The sequence below is a fragment of the Mustela lutreola genome, chromosome 15 (assembly GCF_030435805.1).
Source record: "Mustela lutreola isolate mMusLut2 chromosome 15, mMusLut2.pri, whole genome shotgun sequence".
Lineage (NCBI taxonomy): Eukaryota > Metazoa > Chordata > Mammalia > Carnivora > Mustelidae > Mustela > Mustela lutreola.
Window position 1 is genome coordinate 40,107,666 of NC_081304.1, and position 22,102 is coordinate 40,129,767.

The following is a 22,102-nucleotide window of genomic DNA, read 5'->3' on the forward strand; positions in this document are numbered from 1 at the left end:
CCGTGAGCAGGATCAGTGGGGCCCCAGTCTACTTCAGCTGGCATAGGTGTTCACCACCTCTCAGGCCAGACTGTTTGCTGTCAGCAGTGGGTCAAGCAAAGAGCACAGGGGCCGGCCTGGCTGAGGAGGGACCTGGCTCCCCGCCCACACTTTGGAGTCCCTGCAGGAATCTCACTGTGCCCCGCAGGGTTGACACAGCCCCTCCTATTCCACTTTGTTCCCTCCCTTTGACCTCCTAATGCCCTTCAGGCAAATCTGATTAGTTCCTTCCTAAAACCTCTAAGGGGGCCAAGAGAGGTTAAGGAATTTCCCCGAGCTCACACAGCTTCAACATGGCAGCATGAAGATGGAAAGTCTCCTCCCCCTGCCATAACATGCCTCTCCCTGTGGACGGCAGTCCCCTTTCCAGCCCCCCGGATGGTAGGGAGATTGGTCTGGAGGACAACCCTCATGATTAGGAGCCTTAGGGACTGAGTCCGGTGTCCCTGGAAGCCTGGGACTTGCCCAAGGCCATGGGGTCTCCTCACTGCCTTGGGGAAGTTTACCCCTGTGGATTCGTGGCCCACCTGCTTACCTGCTACAACACCAGCCACATAGACAAGCCCAATACGGGTTGCTCCGTGCACCATCTCCAAGGGTACCCCCACGAGGAGCTGCAGCACCACGTTGAGTCCCAGGTGTTCTATCCTATATAGAAAGACCACACTCCATCATTCATTCATTCATTCATTCAACAAACACTGTATGTCAAGACGTAGGGAATCCAGCAATGAGTTATACCTGCTTTGAGGAGCTCATGGTCTGGGTTGGCTGGCAGGGGCAGGAATTACAGAGCAGACAGTCCACCTTAGAAAGATCACACCTTACCAACTGCCTGGGACAGGAATAGTGCAAGGCCTCGACAATGTTTGGCAGTGTGTGCACCTGCCACAGTGTAGGGGGGGTGCTAACCATGGGGAAGATCTGGTAAATCCCTTGGTTGACACATGAGAAGTCAAGGCTCAGAGAGGTGCACTGCCTGGCTTCAAGTCACACAGCTCAGGTTCCTGATCTGCCGAGTCTGCTCCACTCCCCAGGCCACAAGGCTGCCCTGGCTCACTGGTGTATATGTAAGAGATACTGGTATTTAAAGAGAAAGATGTTTTCGGGGCCCCTGGATGGCTCAGTGGATTAAGGTCTGCCTTCAGCTCAGGTCATGATCCCAGAGTCCTGGGATCGAGCGGCTCCCTGCTCAGCAAGGAGTCTGCTTATCTCTCTCCCTTTGCCCCTTCCCCGCCTGTGCTCTCTCTCAAATAAAATCTTAAAAAAAAAAAAAAAAAGACGTTTTCAGAACAAATGTAAGCATTAGTGATATCTCTTAGAACTTAATTCTTTTTTTAAAAGATTTTATTTATTTATTTGACACAGAGAGAGAGAGAGAGAGGGAGCAAGCACAAGCAGGGGAGCAGGAGGGAGAAGCAAGCCCAATGCAGGGCTCCATCCCAGGACCCTGGGATCATGACCTGATTTGAAGGCAGCCGTTTAACCGACTGAGCCACCCAGGTGCCCCTAGAGCTTAATAATTCAAAATTATCCCTTAAGATCTCATAGGGGAAGCTTCTCCCTCTTGGTGTGAGAAGGGACCCACCCTACTCCCCAAATCCCAGGGCTGGCTTTTCTTTCTTCCTTCCTTCCTTTCTTTCTTTCTTTTCTTTTTTTTTTTTTTTTTTAAGATTTTATTTGTTTATTTCACAGAGACAGCAAGTAAGGGAACACAAGCGGGGGGGGGTGCAGCTGAAGAGGGAGACGCAGGCTCCCTACTGAGCAGGGACCCCGATGCAGGGGCTTGAACCCAGGACACTGGGATCGTGACCTGAGCGGAAAACAGATGCTTAACAACTGGGCCAAGAAGGCGCCCCAGGGCTGGCTTTTCTTATTCTGGGAATACTTCCCTTTTTATGCTATCATACACCTGTGACCAGCTCTTGTTGCTAAATGGTATCTAGTTGAGTGCACCTGTTACTAGGAAAAACTGTAACATTACTATCTATACATCACATATGTGCTTTTAGGTTTACCGAACACTTTAACATCCATTATCTCATTTAAACTGCGCCCACAGCACTGGCAATGGTCAAGCTATAGGGTAACAAAGCTTACCATGGGACAACCCTGGCCTGGGTCACAGCCCCGGTCCTGGTCTGCAGGGGCCAAATGCTGTGCCACTCAGGTTCACGTGGGCCCCTGCCTGCCCAGGAGAGCGCCTGCAAGGTAGCTCAGACAGATGGGGCTCTGTCCAAAACTCCCACTGTGCCTGGAGTCTTCTAGTCATACTGAGTGCGCCCGCCAAATGGTTAGAAGCATCAGACAAATGCACTGGAAAGGAGCCAGGTGGTAGCATCAGACCCAGTCCTTGGTTCACAGACAAGAGCCGGAGACAAGGAGATGCCAGGTGAGAGGAATCCAGAGCTCCTGCTTCCCAAGCGGAACTCCTTCCCCTCTACCACACTGACTTCTGGATTCACCAGTCCGGAGTGTGTCCTCCTCCCCGATCACAGGTCACCTTGCTGGGCTCGCCGCACTGCTGGCCAACCATCCCAACCTCCGGTCAGCCGCGGCACCATGCAAGAGGACCCCTCTCAAAATCACACACCAGGAGACTCCTCCCAGGGCTCCCCTAGGCAGGCACTGCCCCAGCAGAAGCACCAGCCTGAAAAAGGCCACCTCTTTGGGCTTCAGCTAAGAGCCTCTGTGCTCTGTCCACTTTGGCCTCTAGGCTTTCGTCTCCCGGAGGCAGGAAATAGCCAAGGAGGCTTTGGAGGTTTTGTGCTTGCTTCTTCCTCACCGCAAAGGCTCAGGGAAGGCCAGAGGGCAGTTCTGGAAACAAGACAGGCAGTGCCCTCCCATGGGCAGTAGAGGCTGGGAAGCCTCCCCACCCCCACCCCAAGCCAATTCCTTGGTTCACAAGAAGGTCAATGCCGGATGAACCCCCCTCATTCTGCTCCTCAGTCCTGTGAGAGCAAGGCCCGGACACGGTAGGCAAAGTGTCAGCCTGCATGGATCATCCCCTCTCCCAGCTCGGAGTGGAAATATCCCCCGATAACCACTGGCATCCCTCCTCACCCCAAAACCCCTCAACTGGGGCTTGGCACCTGTGCTGTTTTGGAAGCTCGGCGAGAGGGGAGGCTCACAGCGTGGCTCCCTCTTGGCCATTGTGGGTTTTTCTGCTAGGGAATGGGAATGATGGAGCACAGAGACCAGTGTGATGCTCTTCCCATTTCCAACCCCAGGGACAGGTACCCCCAGAGCTTTTCCCAGGTGAACTGTGAGCCCTTTTGCTTCTCTCTGGAGAGGCTGTAGAAGACACCACAAAGGTCAGGGGACTCTGCTTTCCCACCTCAGCGCTTTTACAGTGCAAAAACAGGCTCCAGCCAAGACTGTGTTCTTCAGGGGCCTGGGACCCAGGTGGCCACCTGGCCAGACAGTAGATCCTTCTCATGGGGCCAGACAGTAGATCCTTCTCACAGGCACCCATGAGAACTGACTGTATGCCAGCCCCCAAAGAGGCCACAGATCTGTCAACAGAAACTACCAGTATTTCTAGAATTCCTCAAAAAGACTCTCATCAACTACGGAGACCACCTTGGGAGACAGGCACTCTCAAGAAATCTGTTCTTCATTTCACTTACGGAGACACACACGCAAAAAGACACACACACACACACATACCACACAGAGTCTGCGGACAACGGACTTGGTTACTAACTGCACTTCCCTTTTTGCCTTGGCTGCTAGGAAGCTCAGAACAAATGCAGAACCTACATTTATGCTGCTCTCACCAGGGGCTTAAACTGAGCATCATCCATCTGTTTCCCCTTTCCCATACACTGTCAATAATTAACTCCTCTGTTTTGGTATTAGGTTAGTTTCAAGGAGCTACCTCAAGTGCTGAGTCTAGGAAGACAAAAATAAACGAAAACACGTGTTTCAGTCCAGGCTCTCTGCCCCTCCTACTTTCCCACAGGGACGCTGACGAGGGCAAAACAAGGCGGGCACTCACCCCGCGTGCATGAAGATGTAGGTCAGGTAGCGCCAGGCCTGTGCGCGGAGCTGCGGGTGGTAAACCAGTGAGTTCTTCAGGTATCGCGGATGGGTCACCTGCAGCACAAACTGATCCAGCGACACTCCGTTGTAAAGGAAAAAGGCAACCTGGATGAAAACACAGGATGGCGAGGGTCTGTCACTACACGAAAGGCAGCCTGCCAGCCCCTCTGGCGCTAACACTCAGAATCCCTGCCGGCAGTTGGCCCCTTTCCTCCTCTGAGGACGAGGGACGCCCACATGGCTAGGACCCAGCCTCCCTTTCTACCACCTCTCCCTCCACTTCTCTTTATTTTTTTTTTTAAAGATTTTTTTTATTTATTTGACAGAGAGCACAAGCTGGTAAAGGCAGAGGGAGAAGCAGTACTTCTGCTTAGCCCAATGTGGGGCTTGGTCCCAGGACCCCAGGATCATGACCTGAGCCAACACAGGCACTTAACTAACTGAGCACCCAGGTGACCCTCTGTTTGATTATTTTGTATTAAATGGTCACAACATGGTCCCATGGGCTCTGCCCACACCTCCTTGGTGCTAGCCAGGAAGGGTTCAGAGGGATTTAAACTAACTGCTGGGGGGCGCCAGGGGGGCTCAGTCGGTTGAGCATCAGACTCTTGGTTTCGGCTCAGGTCATGGTCTCATGACGTGGGTTTGGGCCCCACGTCAGGCTCTGTGCTCAGCGGGGAGTCTGCCTCAGATTCTCTTTGCTCTCCCTTGCTCTCAAATAAATAAATACTTTCTTAAAAATATTTTATTTATTTATTTGACAGAGAGAGAGAGATAGCCAGAGAGGGAACACAAGCAGGGGGAGTGGGAGAGGGAGAAGCAGGCTTCCCTCTGAGCAGAGAACCCGACATGGGACTCAATCCCAGGACCCCAGGATCCTAGGACTCCTGAGCCAAAGGCAGGTGCTCAATGACTGAGCCACCCAGGAGCCCCAAATAAATAAAATCTTAAAACAAAAAACAAAAAAACCTAATTGCAGTAATAACTTATGTACCCATTTGTGGGAGGAGGAAATTCCACATAAGTAGATTTTTTTAAACTGTGGCAAAAATACTCGTAAGATAAAATTTGCCATCTTCATCAGTTTTAAGCATACAGCGCAGTAGCATTCAATATATTTACACCGTTGAGCAACTGTCGCTGCCACCAGCCACAGGAGTCTCCTCATCTTGTGAAACTGAAATTCTGTCTCCATTACACACCAACTCCCCACTCCCCTTTCCCCCAGCCCTGGCAACCACCATTCTCCTTCCTATCTATATGAACTTGACTCCCCTGGGCGCCCCATCTAAGAGGACTCACCCAGTAGCCGTCTTTTCGGGGCTGGCTTACTCCATTTAGCATCACGTCTTCAAGGTCCACTCATGTTACAGCACGTGTCCAAATTCTTCCTTTTTACGGCTGAATAGTATCCCACTGAATTCCATTCCACAGTCTGCCACCCATTTATCCATTCATCCAACATCTGGGTTGCTTCCACATTTTAGCTATTACAAATAATGCTGCCATGGACATGGACATACCAGTATCTCTCTGTGTCCCTGCTTTTGATTTTTGGGGGTATATACCCAGAAGTGAGGTTGCTGGCTCACATGGTGGTTCTGTGTAATATTCTGAGGAACCTCCACACTGTTTCCAGTAATGGCTGCGCCATTTTGCATTCCCAACCACAGTGTCCCAGGGTTCCCGTCTCTCTGCCTCGTCACCAACACTCCACATGAACTAATTCGGCAGATGACTGAGGTATTCTTGTTTACCCCTAAAAGTGTATTTATTTCTTTTCTAAAATGCACCATTCAGGAGCACCTCAGTGGCTCAGTCACTTAAGCAGCCAACTCTTGATTTCAGCTCCAGTCATGGTCTCAGGGTCGTGAGATTGAGGCCGGCATTGGGCTCTGTGCTCAGTCTGTAGTCAGCTTGGGGCTCTCTCTCTCTCCCCCTCTGCTTCTTCCCCTATTCTCTCTCTCCCAACCAAATCAATAAAATCTTAAAAAATAAAAATAAATCTGAGAAACAAACTGACGGTTTTGGAGGGGAGGGGTGAGGGGGGTGGCTGAGCCTGGTGGTGGGTATTAAGGAGGGCATGTATTGCATGGAGCACTGGGTGTGATGCATAAACAATGAATTTTGGAACACTGAGAAAAAAATAAAATTTAATTTAATTTAAATAAATAAATAAAATTAAAATAAAAAAAAATAACATGCATCATTCAGGGGGTCCTGTCTCAGTTGGAAGAACACATGACTCTTGATGTCAAGGCTGTGATTTCGAGCCCCGTGTTAGGTGTAGAGATTACTTAAATAAACTTCTTAAAAAATAATAAAATAGGGGCACCTGGGTGGCTCAGTCATTAAGCATCCGCCTTCGCCTCGGGTCATGAATCTGGGGTCCTGGGATGGAGCCCCGCATCGGGCTCCCTGCTCAGTGGAAAGCCTGCTTCTCCCTCTCCCACTCCCCGGCTTGTGTTCCCTCTGTCAAATAAATGCATAAAATCGGAAAAAAAAAAGTAATAAAATAAGATAAAATGCATCGTCCATATCCCTGTGTTCCTCCTCACAGGGTCTGCGTGCTGTCTCAGGTATTAATATGGGCTGTGGGAGTGAAGTCTTCTCCAGCAACGCATGGGGTTTTTCACTCCTACAGTCAATAGCCCCAGATTCCTGTTTCTTTAAGACTCAGGTCTGCTGCTACATTTTTCGTTCTCTCCCATATTGCCAGGTTGTCAGCAGGTTATTAGCTGGGTTCTTACTTCCTGCTGATGGCTAGTCGTGAGTCCCTTCTAGTAACTTCCTACTGTGTCCCTTCCAGCCTCTGTTATGGAACCAGAAAACCAAGTTCCTAGAACTGCATGTAAAACAAAAGCGTTGGGCTTTAGTACAAGTACTTGGAAATAGTTATTTCCGTATTATCTTCCAGATGGGTGGTTTGAATTTACATGGCTGAAGTTTCTGGAAATTTGAAACCAATCTGGACATTCAATCTGGCCTCTCTGGATGACCTTGGATACGTTATTTGAACTCTCTGGTCCTTGGTCTCCTCATCTGGAAACAGGGATGCCAACGCCTACCCTTCCAGGGTGGTTGTGAGGTCTGAATGGGGTAAAGCACACGGAGAGCCAGCTGGGTGCCCGTCACACACGCAGCAAATGAAGCTATAATTAGTGTGGGGTTCGGGCCCCCCAGCAGGACTCCCCTGGGTTCTCCGGGGGAACCACTCTGTCCATCTTTCACAATGCGGGTGGCCTGGCAGCAAATACAGCTCCCGAGGCAGCTCATTATTATTGGTCCTCAAATAGAACTTAATAAATAGACCAACACAGAAAGCATTTGGAGAACGATTCCAAGAATATCTCAGAAAAATCGCATCTTCAACATGGACTCCAGTGAAGCCATAACAACAAACGGAGGCGCGCGGGGATACAGACCAACTAGTCTGATTTAGGAAAAAAGAAGGAGGATGCCATGGGGTTTAAGGATCCGCATTCGGCATCAACTTTACAAGAACATATGCGTTGGGGGGGTGGTAATTAAGCCCATGGCTCTGGAAGAGAAACCTTTGCAGACTACAGCACGCCGTTCAGGACCTGGGGCTGGGGGCCCACAGGGTTCTAGGCTGAACAGCCGGAAGAATTCAGAATTTCTCACATTTGGGCACTGATTCAGAAAGTCCTCTGTTCAGATTCTGCTGCATAAGCAGAAGACGTTTAGAATAACAATAGCTAGAGATGATTCCCTAAGGGGAGAATGTTCTTTCAAAATATGTGAAGCCCACATCTACCTGTTCATAAACAACCCCTCCCATGTGCATTTGTAATGTTTTTGGGTTCCGAAGGCACTGCCAGCCACTCTGGCTTGAGACAGAGGAGTCCTATGGGAGAAGGGCACGTCTGGTTACCCCTACTTTACAGGTGGGAGATGGAGTCCCGGGGGAGCAAAGAACTTGGCCGCGTTACCCACTCAAGGAGGAACTAAAATAACTTGGTTTTTAAGGACTTAGCCTGGCTAACTACCCACAAATCAACAAACTTATTACACAGCCTGTGTTGCCTCGCTTAAGGTAGAGGTGGAAATATGGGGCTTTTGCTGTGGGGAGGCTTGCTTGGTAATAATCTTTGGGATGTCCTTGTGGTCCAAGGGTTGGAGCCACACTTGCAGGCACTATCATGGGGCCTGGCTGGCAAATGACAATGGATCCTCAGCCACTGGGAGAAGATGCCGCCCTCCCCCTGCCAGGGGTCTCCAAGAGCCTCCTGCTCCCCCTCCCGCCCCCCTTCTTCAGGCCAAGGCTGAGCAGCGCCCTTCCCCCCACCCACCTCCCCCATCCAAGTCCTTGCCTCCAGCAATGTGACGGTGATCATGAACCAGGGTGGGGGGCAGCAGGTGTAACTGTCGTAGTACCACTTCCGGTCTATCTCCCGGGGCAGGGTCTCGTAGGCCACGTGGCGGATCAGCCGCTGGGAGAGGTTCAGCCCCTTCTCCTCCAGGAGGGCTTTGCTGCAGAGCCTGCGGTTTCCCTGCAGGATGGCCTGGCGGAAGCTGTTGGACCGCTTGTTGCTCATCTGTGCGGGACACACAGTGGGGCGAAGGGTCAGAATGGGGATCTCAGCTGAGCCCTGAGCCGCTTCTCTGGCCAGCACATTCCTTGGGGCCTACCAGGCCTCATCCTGCCTTCCCCTGTCTTCTGTAATAGCAAGAAACAGTATTCACTGAGCTCTTCTACAGCCGAGGTGGTTCTAAGCTCTTCCCGTGTGCTGGGCTCACTGGATAGTCTTAACTAGCCTACCTGTTAGACAAGGACTAGGAATAACCCCATTCTACTAAATCAGAGTTTTAAGAATCCACCACATTCAAACCCAGTAAGGCTCCAGAACCTATAGTCATGTGCGCCGTTCCTCCCGTCCATGCACCTATCCGTCAGCATCCATCACAACTTATGGGACGAAGACTAAGTGTCAGCATGTTGCCAGACACAAGGGATGCACCCTCAAGACAAGTAAGCAAGCAGCAATCAGCTCCGTAGCTCAGGGGTTAGAGCACTGGTCTCGCAAGCAGCAATCGTGGTTCCCAGTGCAGGCTGCTGAGGGAGCAAGCAGGCAGAAGCCCAGCAAGGTCCTGTGGTGGTGATCAGGGAGGGCTTCTTGGAGGAGGTGGTAACTGAGTGAGAACGGAAGGACATCCTCCCTTGGGAAGAGGTGAGCAGACCTTGGTTAGATGGGCGAGTTTGTAGAGAGGTCTCTAGAACTAAATCCCAAAGCTGTGCTTGTGGGAGGCCATCACTCCCGAGGGCCTTTTAAGGGGCCTGTAATGCCTGGCAAGCCCAGGAACTGGTTCTAGAACCTTGTCTGTAGACCGGTCCTACCCCCAACAGCCTAAAGCTGCCATGATGAATCCGCACTGGAGTCCTGGATGCCTCACTCTGTGGCCAGCCTAACTCCCAGAGACCAAGTGGCCGGTCCAGCTGCCTTCCAGCCTCCCAGGGCCTCTCTAGCCTCACACCTGTCCTCTACGACCACGCTCTAGACCCTTCTTATGGGGAGACAGAGCTCTCCCAGCCCCAGGGCCACAGGGCTGCCTGGGGAGCTAAGGTGGAGACTATCAACATAATCCTGGGGCTGTGGCTTTAGCAGGGGCATTTGGCTAAACCTAATGACAGAAGCCCAGAGAGGGCTGGCTGGATGAATTAGGCCAGACCAAGGCACAGGGGATGAAGCTGTATAGGGAGGAAGTCGCTGCAGAGGGTCTGTGTTCAGAGCAGGCCGGCTGGAATCAGCCTCTGTCTTCAGTCCCCTTTCTTTTTTCCTCGGTTCTGTAGTCTTTCACCTTCAAAATCTGGCTAAAGGCTCGGCCCCTCCAGTAGGCCTTCCCAGATGAACCCCTTCCATTGATCCCTATTCTCATCCTCTCCATACCTACAAAGCTCAGATCTGGTTCTTGGTGGTGCAGAAGGAGTTCTGGAAACACCAGCAGGCCTTGGGCCTCCATGTTCACTCACTGCAAGCTCAAGACAGGATCACGTTGTCAAAGTTATCTTTTCCCTTTTTTATAAATTTTTTAAAATTTATTTTTAGAGATTTTTAAATTTATTTTTAGAGAGAGAGAGTGCACAGAGAGGAGGGACAAAGGGGGAGAGAGAGAGAGAATCCTAAGCAGGTTCCACGTTCAGGGTGGAGCCCGACATGGGGCTCAAACTCATGACCTGAGATCATGACCTGAGCTGAAATCAGGAGTCAGACACTTAGTCGACTGAGCTGCTCAGGCACCCCTGCCAACCTGTTTGGCAGCCACTCTTACCACCCTCTCTCCCAGTCCTGGAATAAGCAGAGCCTACTCACAACACAGTTCTGGCCACACCCTGAAGACTGACGCCAGGAGCGGGCTTGCCATGAGGACAGGGAAGCAATGTGCACACGGACACCCACCACTCGCCTGCAGCCTGATGTGCCTAGAACTGAGCTGAGTCTCGGGCCTCCTGGGGCTTACAAGGAGAGGCAAATGCTAGTTATTTGGTGCATAACACTATCCTCACATGATACAGATGGGGACTAGGGGGACCTAGCTGGCTCTGTCAGAAGAGCACGCAACTCTTGATCTTGGGGTCGTGAGTTTGAGCCCCACACTGGGCACAGAGATTACTTAAGTAAATAAACTTTAAAAAAAAAATACAGAACAAAGATAGGGACTAAAGTTTGGAGAAGGTGAGCAACTTTCTCAAGGACCCAAAGAGTCAGGCTTCAATTCCAGATACATCTGATTGCAGAGCCCATGCCAGCCTGAAGGGTACTCTTGTGCCATGAGATAAGGGAGTCTTCTCTTGCAGGTGGATGCACCCATTATAGGCTTTGGTGAAAAAAGCCCAGACCAGATTTCAGACCCCATTCATCTTACTGGCATGCTTCCTGGCACAGTACACAACCTACACACCTGTACATGACAACCTTGGCCACCCAGCTATAATACAATGTGGTCTGTGCTCTAAGAGAGGCCTGGGCAAAGCACTGTGGGGGTTCCGGATAAGGCTGGTTCATTGGGCCTGGGTTGGGTTGAGGAAGGGCTCACAAAGGATGCAGGGGAGTTCACCTGGGGGAAGAGCATTAGAGATAACAAAATCTTTCAAATACTCCATCGTATTTAATCCTCGGGACAACTCTGAAGAGGGATTCCTTTGGCTTCATTTTACAAATGAGAAAACCCTCAGGAGATCTTTCTCTGTGAAAGGCAAAGGTAGAGGGACTGAGGTCTACCTGACTCCAGCCCCTAGGCACTCTGCCTTCCTGAGAGCTTCCCTCCTGGAGGGCCCCTCCTTAGTCCTAGTCTGCAGGATAGCCCACCTCACGCGTATCCACTGCTCCAGCTTACAACATGAATACAGACATTCTGACAGGAAAAAGCCATTCACTGGTGGAGTTCACACAGGAGACCCCATAGACCCACAGCTAGACAAAAGTATCTCACTGGCCCAGCAAAGCCCTCATTCTGCCCTGAGCCTGAGCCGGGCAGGCCCAGGGCATGCTGGGCTATGGATGAGCTGATGCAGGCTCAAACCTGTGACCTGGTCTTGGGTGGCACTGCTGGGCTCCAAGTCACAGGGCTCACTTCCACTGCCCCTCCTCCCATGAACCCTGACTGTCCCCACTCCCCCACTTAGCTCAGCTCTGTCCCCCTACCTTCCAGGAGGTCTGCTCTCTGGGTCCACTCTGAACAGCAGATTTCTTCACCCCTAAAAGTGCTACAGCTGCTCCCTGAAATCATACTAACCTCTGGGCAAAGGCAGGCTTCCCTCAAGAGGCAATGAGAACCGTTCCAAAGCCTGGACACCCACATCAGAGAGCTCACTTGGCACTTGGCCACCCCCATTACCAGTCTCTTTGAATTCCAGGAGCCTGGGCAACCTCACACAGATCATTTTACTCCTGCTCCTCCACGGGTGACAAGAAAAGGAGTGACTCTCTCTGCTTCGCCACCAGGGAAACCGAGGGGAATCATCTGGCCTTGAATTCATCCTGCTGGATCATTTAGCTTCTACTCATGTCCCATGCATCCCTGGTGGGATGCTTCCTGCTAACCCTACCGAACCCCACCCCAACCCCTCCACAGTGGCCCCCATGACAGCACAGCAGTAACCCCCAGTGAGGAGGAAATCCCTGCTCCAAGACCCTGGACCCCTGGGCAGGATTCACAGGCCTCCTGTCTTCAGCCCCTCCGACCACCCAGGACATCAGCCAGCAGGTCTGAGGAGCTCTTCACCCATGTCCCCAGTGCTCCCAGCATCCACTCCCCAGCTCCCCTCCTTCCCACCTCCTACTCCCAGCCCTCCCTCTCTGGGAAACTGACCCCACCCCCGGCTCCACGGATGGGAACTGATGGGCCTGAGTCAATCAACACATCCCACCAGACCCAAATTAACCCAAGGGGCGGGACTACCATACAGGAGACCCAATCTCTTCCCCAGCATGCTGAGGCCCAAGGTTGTAAGGGCCGGAACAGCTGCAGCCATTTTGCTGCCACATGGGGGAGTCTGGAGGTGTCAGGGGCTTTGGGTACATGTTGACACTGCAGAAGGCAGAACCAAGAGACACAGAGAAACCAGCTCCTCAGTGATGCCCTTTCACCTTCTGAAGCCTGGACATTTTCAACGCTGTGCACCAACAGATCCCTTTAATTCTGTAAAAAGGTCTTCTTAGCCATAACCCCCGAAGAGGCCCCTTCCCAGCGGTGAAGGCCCCAGGGTGCTCACCAGGTTGACAAAATCCTGGTAGCAGATCTGCCCATCTGCATGGCTGTCGGCGAGAGCCAGGAGCACCTCCCTTTTGTGCGGGTCGAGCTTGGAGCTGTGGCTCTCCAGGAGGCTCCGGAACTTGCCTGTGCTGATGTAGCCTGTGTTCCCAGGGTCAAACTGAGGGAGAAGCACAGACAGCAGCGGGGTCAGTAGGGCCCTGCAGGTGTCCCATCTCCATCACCACACATTGGCTCCTGTCCCCAGCCCTTCTGCCAACACAGGCCTAGGCCGAGTCTGCGATGTGTCCAAGGCCCCCATGGGAGAACCCGCATAGGGCATGGACAACCACTTAAAGACCCAGAAGGCCCTGGAGCCCTTTGAGATCACCTAAGCCAACCACCTTGTGCCTAGATAGGGAAACTGAGCCTCAGAGAGGTTAAGCTCTCTCCTGTCCACCCCAGTCCTAACCCTGGACAAGAGGAAGAGCAGGAAGGAAAAGGCAGAGTGAGGGGAGGAAGATGAGAAACTGCCAAGGTGTGACCCAGAGGAGCCCAGGGGTGTTGCTGAGGCCCCGAGGCTCAAGGGATCAGGGTCCCAGCCTTGCAAATTTGGCCACGCATGGCTGCTGGCACCTCTCACACCCACACTCTCATGTACCCACAGCCATGCACACGGGCCTGAGTGAGGCTCCCCAGAAACACTGTGCAGCTTTGCATATCTGAGTCCCTCTGCCCAGGGACCCCTTGCCAACCTCGTCTCCCGGGAAGACTCTGACTCACCCTGTCCAGCAACTATGTACAGTCTTGGGACTCCCCAGGACAGACGCTGCCCTGGCTGCTCCCTGCTGTGCGTCAGGCAGACGCACCAGCCTGCCCAGCCCTCTGATCTCCTACCTGGGGCTCCTCCCTGGGCTGCCGAGTCTCAGGTGCCAGTGGCATGGCGGACCCCAGGATTTAGCAGGAGCCTGGCATGACTGGCATTCTGTAAACCTTTCCTGGGCAGATAGATAGATGATGGGTACTGGGACCAACAGAAGGATACCAATCTTCCAGTGAAAGTACCATCGGTTCAAGCAGAAAAGGATCTCATTCCTCTCTCCCAGAGAAGCTCCCAGACTTCCTGTACCTCTTCTGCAGCCCCTTCTTCCACACAGAGCTCCCCCTAACCCAGGATCTGCCCTGCCGCCAGCACACACCCTGCTAGAAAGCGACGAGAACAATCTCTCGCCAATGTCAGCAGCTGTCCTGTTCACCACGTGCGCCCCCCTGCCCCACGCGAAGTTGCCAAGCCCACAGACACCTTGGTGGGCGGCTGAGGTTTGAAAAGGCCAACAGACGCCATGGATGTCCTTGTGGCCAGGACAGGGGGGACCCAGATGACCAAGGCCGCATTTCCCCCCTTTGCTAGAGAAGGTCAATGGAGACTATTTTAGGAAGGCTGATTCAGTGTGCAATACCTCTAAGACAACCCAAGAGAAATAGCTAAGAGTCACAAGTCTTGGGCTGTTTAAATTCTTCCCAGAACTCAAGGAGGAAAGCCATCCCCAAAGAGGCTTATTTAAAAACATGTGTCCCCACCCTCCATTCCAAATACCAGGTTCCAGGGATAACACCCATTTGATTCATACCACTGAGTACTTCAGGAAACTCAGCAACTCCCTGCACCATAAAGATCTTTAAGAATAAAAATTTGCTGGGGGCACCTGGGTGGCTCTGTCATTAGCATCTGCCTTCAGCTCACGTCATGGTCCCCGGATCCTAGGATCGAGCCCCCGCATCGGGCTCCCTTTAGAGCGGGGAGCCTGCTTCTCCCTCTCCCACTCCCTGTGCTTGTGTTCCCTTTCTTGCTGTCTCTCTCTGTCAATAAATAAATAAAATCTTAAAAAAAAAAAAAAGGAATAAAAATTTGCTATTTTCATGGGGCCAAACACCTTTCTAAGCACTTTATGTCTGTAATTTCTTTGACCCCCGACAACAACTTCATGAGGCAAGTCCTGTTCCTAGCCCCATATTACAGTTGGGGAAATTGAGGCACAGGGAAAGGAGCACTGAGAGGTTAGAATGCGCCCCTGGAAAGCCGCATTCTGCATCGTGGTGGCTTAGACCTGGGGGGGGGGGGGGGCGGTCACTGACCTTCAGCCTCCAGGGGCTGCTCTGGGGCTCTGGAGTAAAGGTGAAGGATCAAAGAGAGGAGAGGAGGGGGAGGAGGGGGACTCGAGGAGTCTCATGGTCCACACCACAGACTTTGAAAGCAAGACAAGAGCTGCACATGGCAACAGTTCTGACATGCCCTCCCTGCCCAACCTCCCCCTCCGCCCATTGCTCAGATAGGAAAGTGAGGCCTGGATGGGAAAGTGGCAATGACAGCCAGTGAGGGTCCGTTTCTGGTACCTGGGACCCCTTGTACTCCCACAGGCTGACACAGGCCCCCTGACTTACTGGCCTGGCCTCACGTGGCCCCCTGTCCTGAGTGGGCTGAGGTTGGGGGTGAGCATGGGGGTGGAGAGGCAGTCCGAGTCCTGGGAAAATCCAGTCTTCCCCTATGCCACCCCGCCCTGAGCACTGCGGGGAGGGGGGGGGGGAGGGGGGGCGGTGATAGGCCCACAGTGTGGAGTCTCTCCTGACCGGGTCTGGGGGAGAAAGCCCCATGGCCTCTCAATCAAGAGCTGGGACACCAATCCCCTCCCTGGGGCTGCCTCAGAGGCTCGGGAGGGCAGCAGGGTGGAGGACTGGGATCAGGCAAGGGCCCCTCGCCCTTGTTCCAGCTCCAGACAAAGAACCACCTGCTCCCCTGCTCTCCCTCCCCCACTCCAGGGCTCCCTGCTGTTGTCCAAGTGACAGGGGCTGCCCTGTGGCTCCAGGAGCCGCCCCCCCCCCCACCAGACCTGCACATTACAGGCTCCAGACTATGCAGAATGAGCTGGAAACAGGCCGAGTCTCCCTTCTCTGCCAAAACTCTACCTTTCGTGCCAGAGCCAGACAGGCCAGACAATGGGGGTCATCACTACCCTAATAATGAGGCCTTGGGGATAACAGAGGGTGCCTAGTGGGGAGGGAGAGGCAGGAAAGGGGCTGGCTTCGCATAGGACGCCTTCTACACCCCTCTCAGAGCCCACCACCTGGGAAGAAGAGGGCCAGAGCAGAGGCAGACCATGGGCACGGTGGTGGGGGTGGCAGAGGGAGGGAGACCCAGGGAGAGAGAATCAGAGAGAGAGAACTTGAGCAGAAGATGGACAGAGGTAGGTCCCTTGCCCCAGAAGAAAACTGAGGGCTTCTAAAGGAGGTTGCATGGAGCAAGGCAAAACCCCACTCTTGTTTCAGCTACTAACTAGTTCGTATAATTTAGAGTAACCGTCTTAAGCCGTAATCGCCTCCTCTATCAGGCATGCCCAGCGTCCCCTCAGGTTGCAGCGGGATCAAGCAAATGCGGGGCCACAGCTCTCAGGGCTGAGGGCGAAGGGCGGCAGGGACTCAGTGTCTGGCTCCTCTCGCCTCATGCAAAGCGAAGCAGGGAGCATCCCTGACGCAGGGGCTTGGCTGGCCCTCCTGGACACACATCCAGCCTTTGGGACTCCTTCAAGGCCGGGTATGGGGGTGGGGGAGAATAAGATCCGTGGTTTGGAGCTTTTGGGAAAAGAAACCCTACAAATGCAATTTTCCTCGTTAATAATGTGTGGAAGGCCCCCAAGGCCCCCCTGCCACGTGCCCCATGCCCTGGATTCATCCAGTTTCAGCAGTGGGTCGCTCTCAGGATGAGGTCTGGGCTGGGCGGGTTCCAGGCAGCCTGATGGGGGCTGGGGGGGGGGGGGGAGTGGGCTGTGAAAGGGCCGCAGGCAGGGGCCCAGCGGGGAGCCGGGAGTCGGGAGCATCCTCCCAGCTGCCTCCTGAATAGGGCCCAGCACCGTGGAGGGAGGGGGCAGGCCAAGTGCACATTCAGCCGGAGCTGAGGAGGCTGGCAGCAGGGGGAGGAGAGAGGCACAGAGTGAGGGCTGACCCCTCCCTGGGCTCCCGCCCACCTGCCTCCACCATAAAAAGAGCTGCCAGAGGCTCCTCAGGGACCTTTAATCCCAGCACCGTCCAGCCCTCTGGCCCCTTAATCCTCCAGGTCGCCAGTTTTCCCCAGCCTGGGGCCCCACACTCACCCTGTCACATAACCCACCTCCAGACCTGGACCCCCTTTCCTGGTGCACTCATGGCTTAGACTGGGGAAAGAACCCGGCACCTTCCATACTGCTGCCACCTAGGGATGCTTCCCTCCTTCGGAGCAAGGACGAGGGGCAGGGTTTCCAAAAGAACCCGGACCCCAGCTGCTGGGCCATCGTGGGCAGATCATCAGCCACACTGCCTCAGTTTCTCTTCTAATCACAGGGTAGGCCCTCTCCCTTCTCAGGATGATGTAAGGGGATCCATCCCTGTCCCTGCACACATAAGCACACATAGGCAAAAGGAGGCTGGGGAAAGAAATCCACAACCCAGGGGCGCTTGGGTGTCTCAGTCAGTTAAACGTCTGCCTTAGGCTCAGGTCATAATTCCAGTGTCCTGGGATCAAGTCCCATGTTGGGCTCCCTGCTCGGGAGGGAGCCTGCTTCTCCTTCTCCCTCTGCTTGCCACTCCCCCTGCTTGTGTGCATGCTCCATCTCAAACAAATAAAGTGGTTTTTTTTTTTAAAGAAAAAGAAAAGAAATCCACAACCCATACAACCTATGGGGGGCTGCCAATCTTCTCTCCTTGGTCAAAGGGCTAATGGGACATTTGGGATCAGGATAAAGTGATGCACATCAGGGGTGAGGTCTGTGCCCTTAGAGGGTTCCGGTGTCAGCGGGGAGACGGGCAGCAGACCAGGGAATCAGAATTTGTGGTCCAGGAGAGCTGAAAAGAATCTCTGTGGTTCTCAAACTGTTCTGTAGAGTTTTAGGGGCTCTGACACCCTGAGAGGATGGGAGGGTATTGCTGAGGAGGCCCCACTGGGGAGCTGTTCCACAAACTGGCGTTCTGCAGAGCACTCAGTTGAACGACATGACAAAAACTACCTAAGCAGAATGGCCTCTTGGTCTCAGACATTACCTCACTGAAACCCCTGCTCATGTCCTGGTTTGCTGGAGACTATTGCCTGAGCATGATGATTATGAGAGCCCTTCCCCCCTCAAAAATGGTTAGCCTTCACAACAAAACTCTGAGGTAGACACTATTATGAGCTCCATTTTCGGGGGGAGGGGTACAAGGCATGGAGAGCTGACTTGGCCACGTCTGAACAGCCAGCAATTGGTGCAGACGGATTCCCATCCAGGCAGACAGGCCCAGGGCCTGCCCTCTCCTATCATTAGGATCATGTGGCTAAACATGATTTGAGAGACTGGCTAAACATGGTTTGAAGGACCATCCAATCTGGTCCTTCGTTTACTTAACAAATATTTACTAAGGATCAGCCACAGGCCAGGCATTGCACCTTATTTTCTGGACGGGGAAACAGGTGCAGAGAGCAAAAGAAACTAGCCCACGGTTAGGACGCAAGTTAGTGGTCAAGATGGGAATGGTTCTAGGTTCCTCCATGGGAACATGCCCCAGTATTGCCCTTCCTTGTCTTTCTTTGTCCTGCCTGTGTATGAAATACGGCCCCTGGCTCAGAGTTTCCCCATGTGTGTTTTGTGGAACACCAGCCCCAAGATGGTGTCTAAAATAAGGTTTCCAAGGTCCCATAAGTTTGGGAAACCCTTTTGCAAGAGTCTGATGCATAAAACCATAGGAAGCGTGCTACGAATTCTCACGGTGAAGAGACATGTCTGATTTTGTCCAGCCCAACATTTCCCAAACTTAATGGGCCTCTGAGCAGCATACTTTCTACAGCAACACACCGTCAAACACTCTTTGGGAGGGGCGCCTGGGTGGCTCAGTGGGTTAGGCCGCTGCCTTCGGCTCAGGTCATGATCTCAGAGTCCTGGGATCGAGTCCCGCATCGGGCTCTCTGCTCAGCAGGGAGCCTGCTTCCCTCTCTCTCTCTCTCTGCCTGCCTCTCTGCCTACTTGTGATCTCTCTCTGTCAAATAAATAAATAAAATCTTTAAAAAAAAAAAAAAAAACACTCTTTGGGAAAGATGCATGAACCCATAGAGTCATTTCCACCTTTTGTGGAACCCGGCCCCTCTGTCCATGGTTCTAAACCAGCCTTTTCCCTCCATTGTCTGAGTGGCAAAGACCCTCAAGTCCAACTGATACTTTGTCTGGAGGCCTCCCACAGTTAGAAAACTGCCTGACCCCAGCTGCAGCCCAAGAGTTGAGGGGGATGCTTCTCCATAGAGACTGAAAAATCAGGGACTGGCCTCAGGGAAGGTTGGGCTGAGCTCACAGAGAACAGCCCCGCAGGAGCCAGGAATCTGCCTGCTCAGCACCCAGGACAGCGCCACCACTTCTCCCCAATCCCCCAGCCCCCACCTCCCCACCACCTCCGGTCACCGCCGCCAGCCAGGGAGCCAGGCCAAGCTTCAGAGTTTACCCAGTAGCAGTGAAGCATATGAAAAAGAAGAAAGGAACACACTTATTTTACATCAATTATGTATGTGTGAATTGGACAAACTGCATTTCCAGGACAATTGCCCGTCTGATCCTTGTTCCCAGCACTCGATTTCTCTTCTAGCTCCCATGACTGTGCTCTCCCTCTCCTTGATGGAGAGAGGCCCAGGATCTCAGTGAAGAAGGTGGGGACCTTCAAGGACCCCCGTAGGCAGTACCTGGAATGCCACTGTGGTGGAGAACTGCCCAGTCCAGAAGATCGGACCTGGGATCTAAGGAAGGCTCCCATCCCTGGCCCCAGTGTCCTCTTTCTGTCCTCCCAAGACAGAAGGAGCCCTGGGAACTGACCACATGGCATGCATGGGGGGCGGGGGCACGGGCCAAGCACAGACAGCTGCCCCTCCCCACTCTGGGGATGGTTACCCCGCCTCATCTGCTGGGTCCTTGCATCATTACCCAGCTTCTGAACAGAGATGAATTAACGAGGCTACCCAGCAGCTTTTGGCTCAGCAGAGCTGTCCCCACCCAAAAGCCAGAGCCCACCAGGGAGCTCTGGCCCATTATGGATATTTACTGCCCCATAAATTAGGTCCAGGCCTGCAGCTGCTGAGGTCAGGAGGTAAGGTTATGGGAGTAGCAGCTTTCTCTTCCAGCACTCCTTCCTTGCAAATAAGGATGCTAATTCTTCCCATAGAGAAAACCATCTCTCACCAGTCCCCTGACTTCTCCCCTTGATTCTGAGACACAGATTTTATTATGTTATTGTATGTTGTTTATTGTATGTTGTTTATGTATGTATGTTTATTATGTTATTGTATTATGTTATTATATCTTATTATGTTAATTCTCACACACCGACCCTAGAGTGAGTGTGATTGGTCTCATGTATCAGATATGGAAACTGAGGTACACAAAGTTAAGCAACTTGCCCAGAGGCTCTCCCAAGTGAGTGGAGCAGGGCACCATCTGGCCTGCTCAAGCTGGGGCTGGAATGGATTTTCAGACCTCAAGCCTCCCTGGGAAGAAGAGAGAGCAGTTCCTAAAAACCAGGTTCTGACCCTCCTGTCCTTGGGTCTCCCCACATGGAGGCACGAGGGAGCCTTGGGCTCCCCTGTGATAGGGCCAGCCCAGGCCTCTGACAGCTGGAGAAGCTTCCGGGGTTGTAGGATTCCCAGCTGTAGTATTTCTATTCTTTGGGCTCCCATGGAATTGGTCTGGGGGGAGGCAGCTCGTCCCTCTCAGGAGGCTTCTCCCACCTGAGCATCCCTCCTCCCCATTAAGTCAAATAGCTGAAGCCAGCTCTGAGGTCGGCAGGCTGGTTAGGGAGCCAGAACACCCTTCCCTCAGCAGAGAAGCGGGCATCCTGGCTTGAGTCCAGGCTGAGTGGCTGGATAACGGGCATATTTCCAGAAACCACCCAACTCTCTCAACACCTGGGCTGGAGAGGAAGAGCTCCCAGACTCCCCAACCCCATGCAGGAAGCTGGGGTTAGGTGGGCAGTGAGGAGTGGGGGCCAGCTCTTTCCTCCGGGCTTTGTCTCTTTCCACCCTGAGAGCCTCTTAGAAGACCCTGCTGCTCCTTTCCCAGAGCCCCCCAAAGAAGACCTTGGAGACTCTAGAGGGCCGCTGGAGGCTATGACTCAGAGGCAGGTCCCTTGGGTCCCCAAGAGCAGACGAACTGCCCGCTGACTCATCCAGGCACAACCATCACAGTGCCTGGGGACTAAAGCTGAGTCATAGCCACAAAGGCAGGCATCCAGGCCCTGGAGGGATGGGGGGAGACAGGTAGGGAGGGGTGGGACTGGGTGCAAGCAGAGAGCAGGGGGTTGACACCTGCTCCATCCCTCCCTTTAGCCTATACCCATTTCCTCCTGCTGCTTCTTCTGGAAACCACAGAAGGGTCCCTTGTTCCCCAGAGATGATCGGGCTAAGAGATCCAGGGAGGAGGGGAGTGGGAGCTGGCCAGGTAGGATAAAACGGTCATCAGACACTTTCGCCTCCTGGGACCCTCCACCCTGTTCCAGAAGCCACCTGAGGCCATGTGGACAAAATTATACAGTCCCTCCGCAGAGGGCCCTCATTTGCTTGGTGTCTCTGGGCAAGCCCTGCCCCCTGGGGCCTTAGCTTCCTCCTCTGTAAAGAGGGAATAGCACCACTCATCTCACAGAGCTGCTGAAAGATCAAAATGAGATGAGGACCTACGTGCATGCAGTAGGTACTCAACAGTTGCTCCCTGAAAGAAATATTTGCCAACTCAAACCTGTGATTTGCCTCAGAAAAGCTGGTAGGACAGAGCTGGTGGCTACCCCTAACTGTTCACAACTCAAGATATACACGGGCTCATTTCTGTAACACGGAAGAGTGCCCTATGCTCACGGGAGGCCACCAGGAACTGCCAAATGGGGCACCAGGAGGAGGAGCCTGGCTCTGGGCTCCTGATGGCCGGACCCTTCACCCTCAGCCATGCAGGCATCCAGCCAGTGAGCCAAGGGGACACCTGGGCGCCACTCGCATCCCAGGCAGCCTTTGTCCCAACGCTTCCCTTCTCTCCCTACAGAAATTTCGGGAAGCATGTGGAAGAAGCCAGCTCGACAGGGTACAAGGAACCCTAGACTGGAGATCTGGACACTGATTTGCCACCTAGAACTATTACGAGTCCGAGGTTCTTTTGAGGACAGCATCCATTCTCTTAAATTCCAGGAGCAGGACAAGACGGCCATGTTTACTGGGTGCTCTCCAAACACCATGGCTGGTGCTACACACATGCCATCCCCCAGGCCTCACAACAACCCCGAGGGG

The 22,102-nt window shown here is 53.2% G+C and overlaps 1 protein-coding gene across 3 annotated transcripts in view; it reads right to left on the reverse strand.

Annotated features, from left to right (window-relative positions):
• RHBDL3 (rhomboid like 3) overlaps nt 1–22,102 on the reverse strand; it is a 51,536-nt gene that overhangs the window by 21,732 nt on the left and 7,702 nt on the right. For all 3 annotated transcript variants that reach the window (XR_009347923.1, XM_059148363.1, XM_059148362.1), the window contains 4 exons: nt 12,818–12,976; nt 8,418–8,642; nt 4,040–4,188; nt 575–687 (listed from right to left, as the gene is read on the reverse strand). Coding sequence is in view for 2 of the 3 variants with exons in the window: in XM_059148363.1 (XP_059004346.1) it covers nt 575–687; nt 4,040–4,188; nt 8,418–8,642; nt 12,818–12,976 (646 nt within the window). In the remaining variant the exon portion in view is untranslated. The remainder of the gene's footprint in view (nt 1–574; nt 688–4,039; nt 4,189–8,417; nt 8,643–12,817; nt 12,977–22,102) is intronic.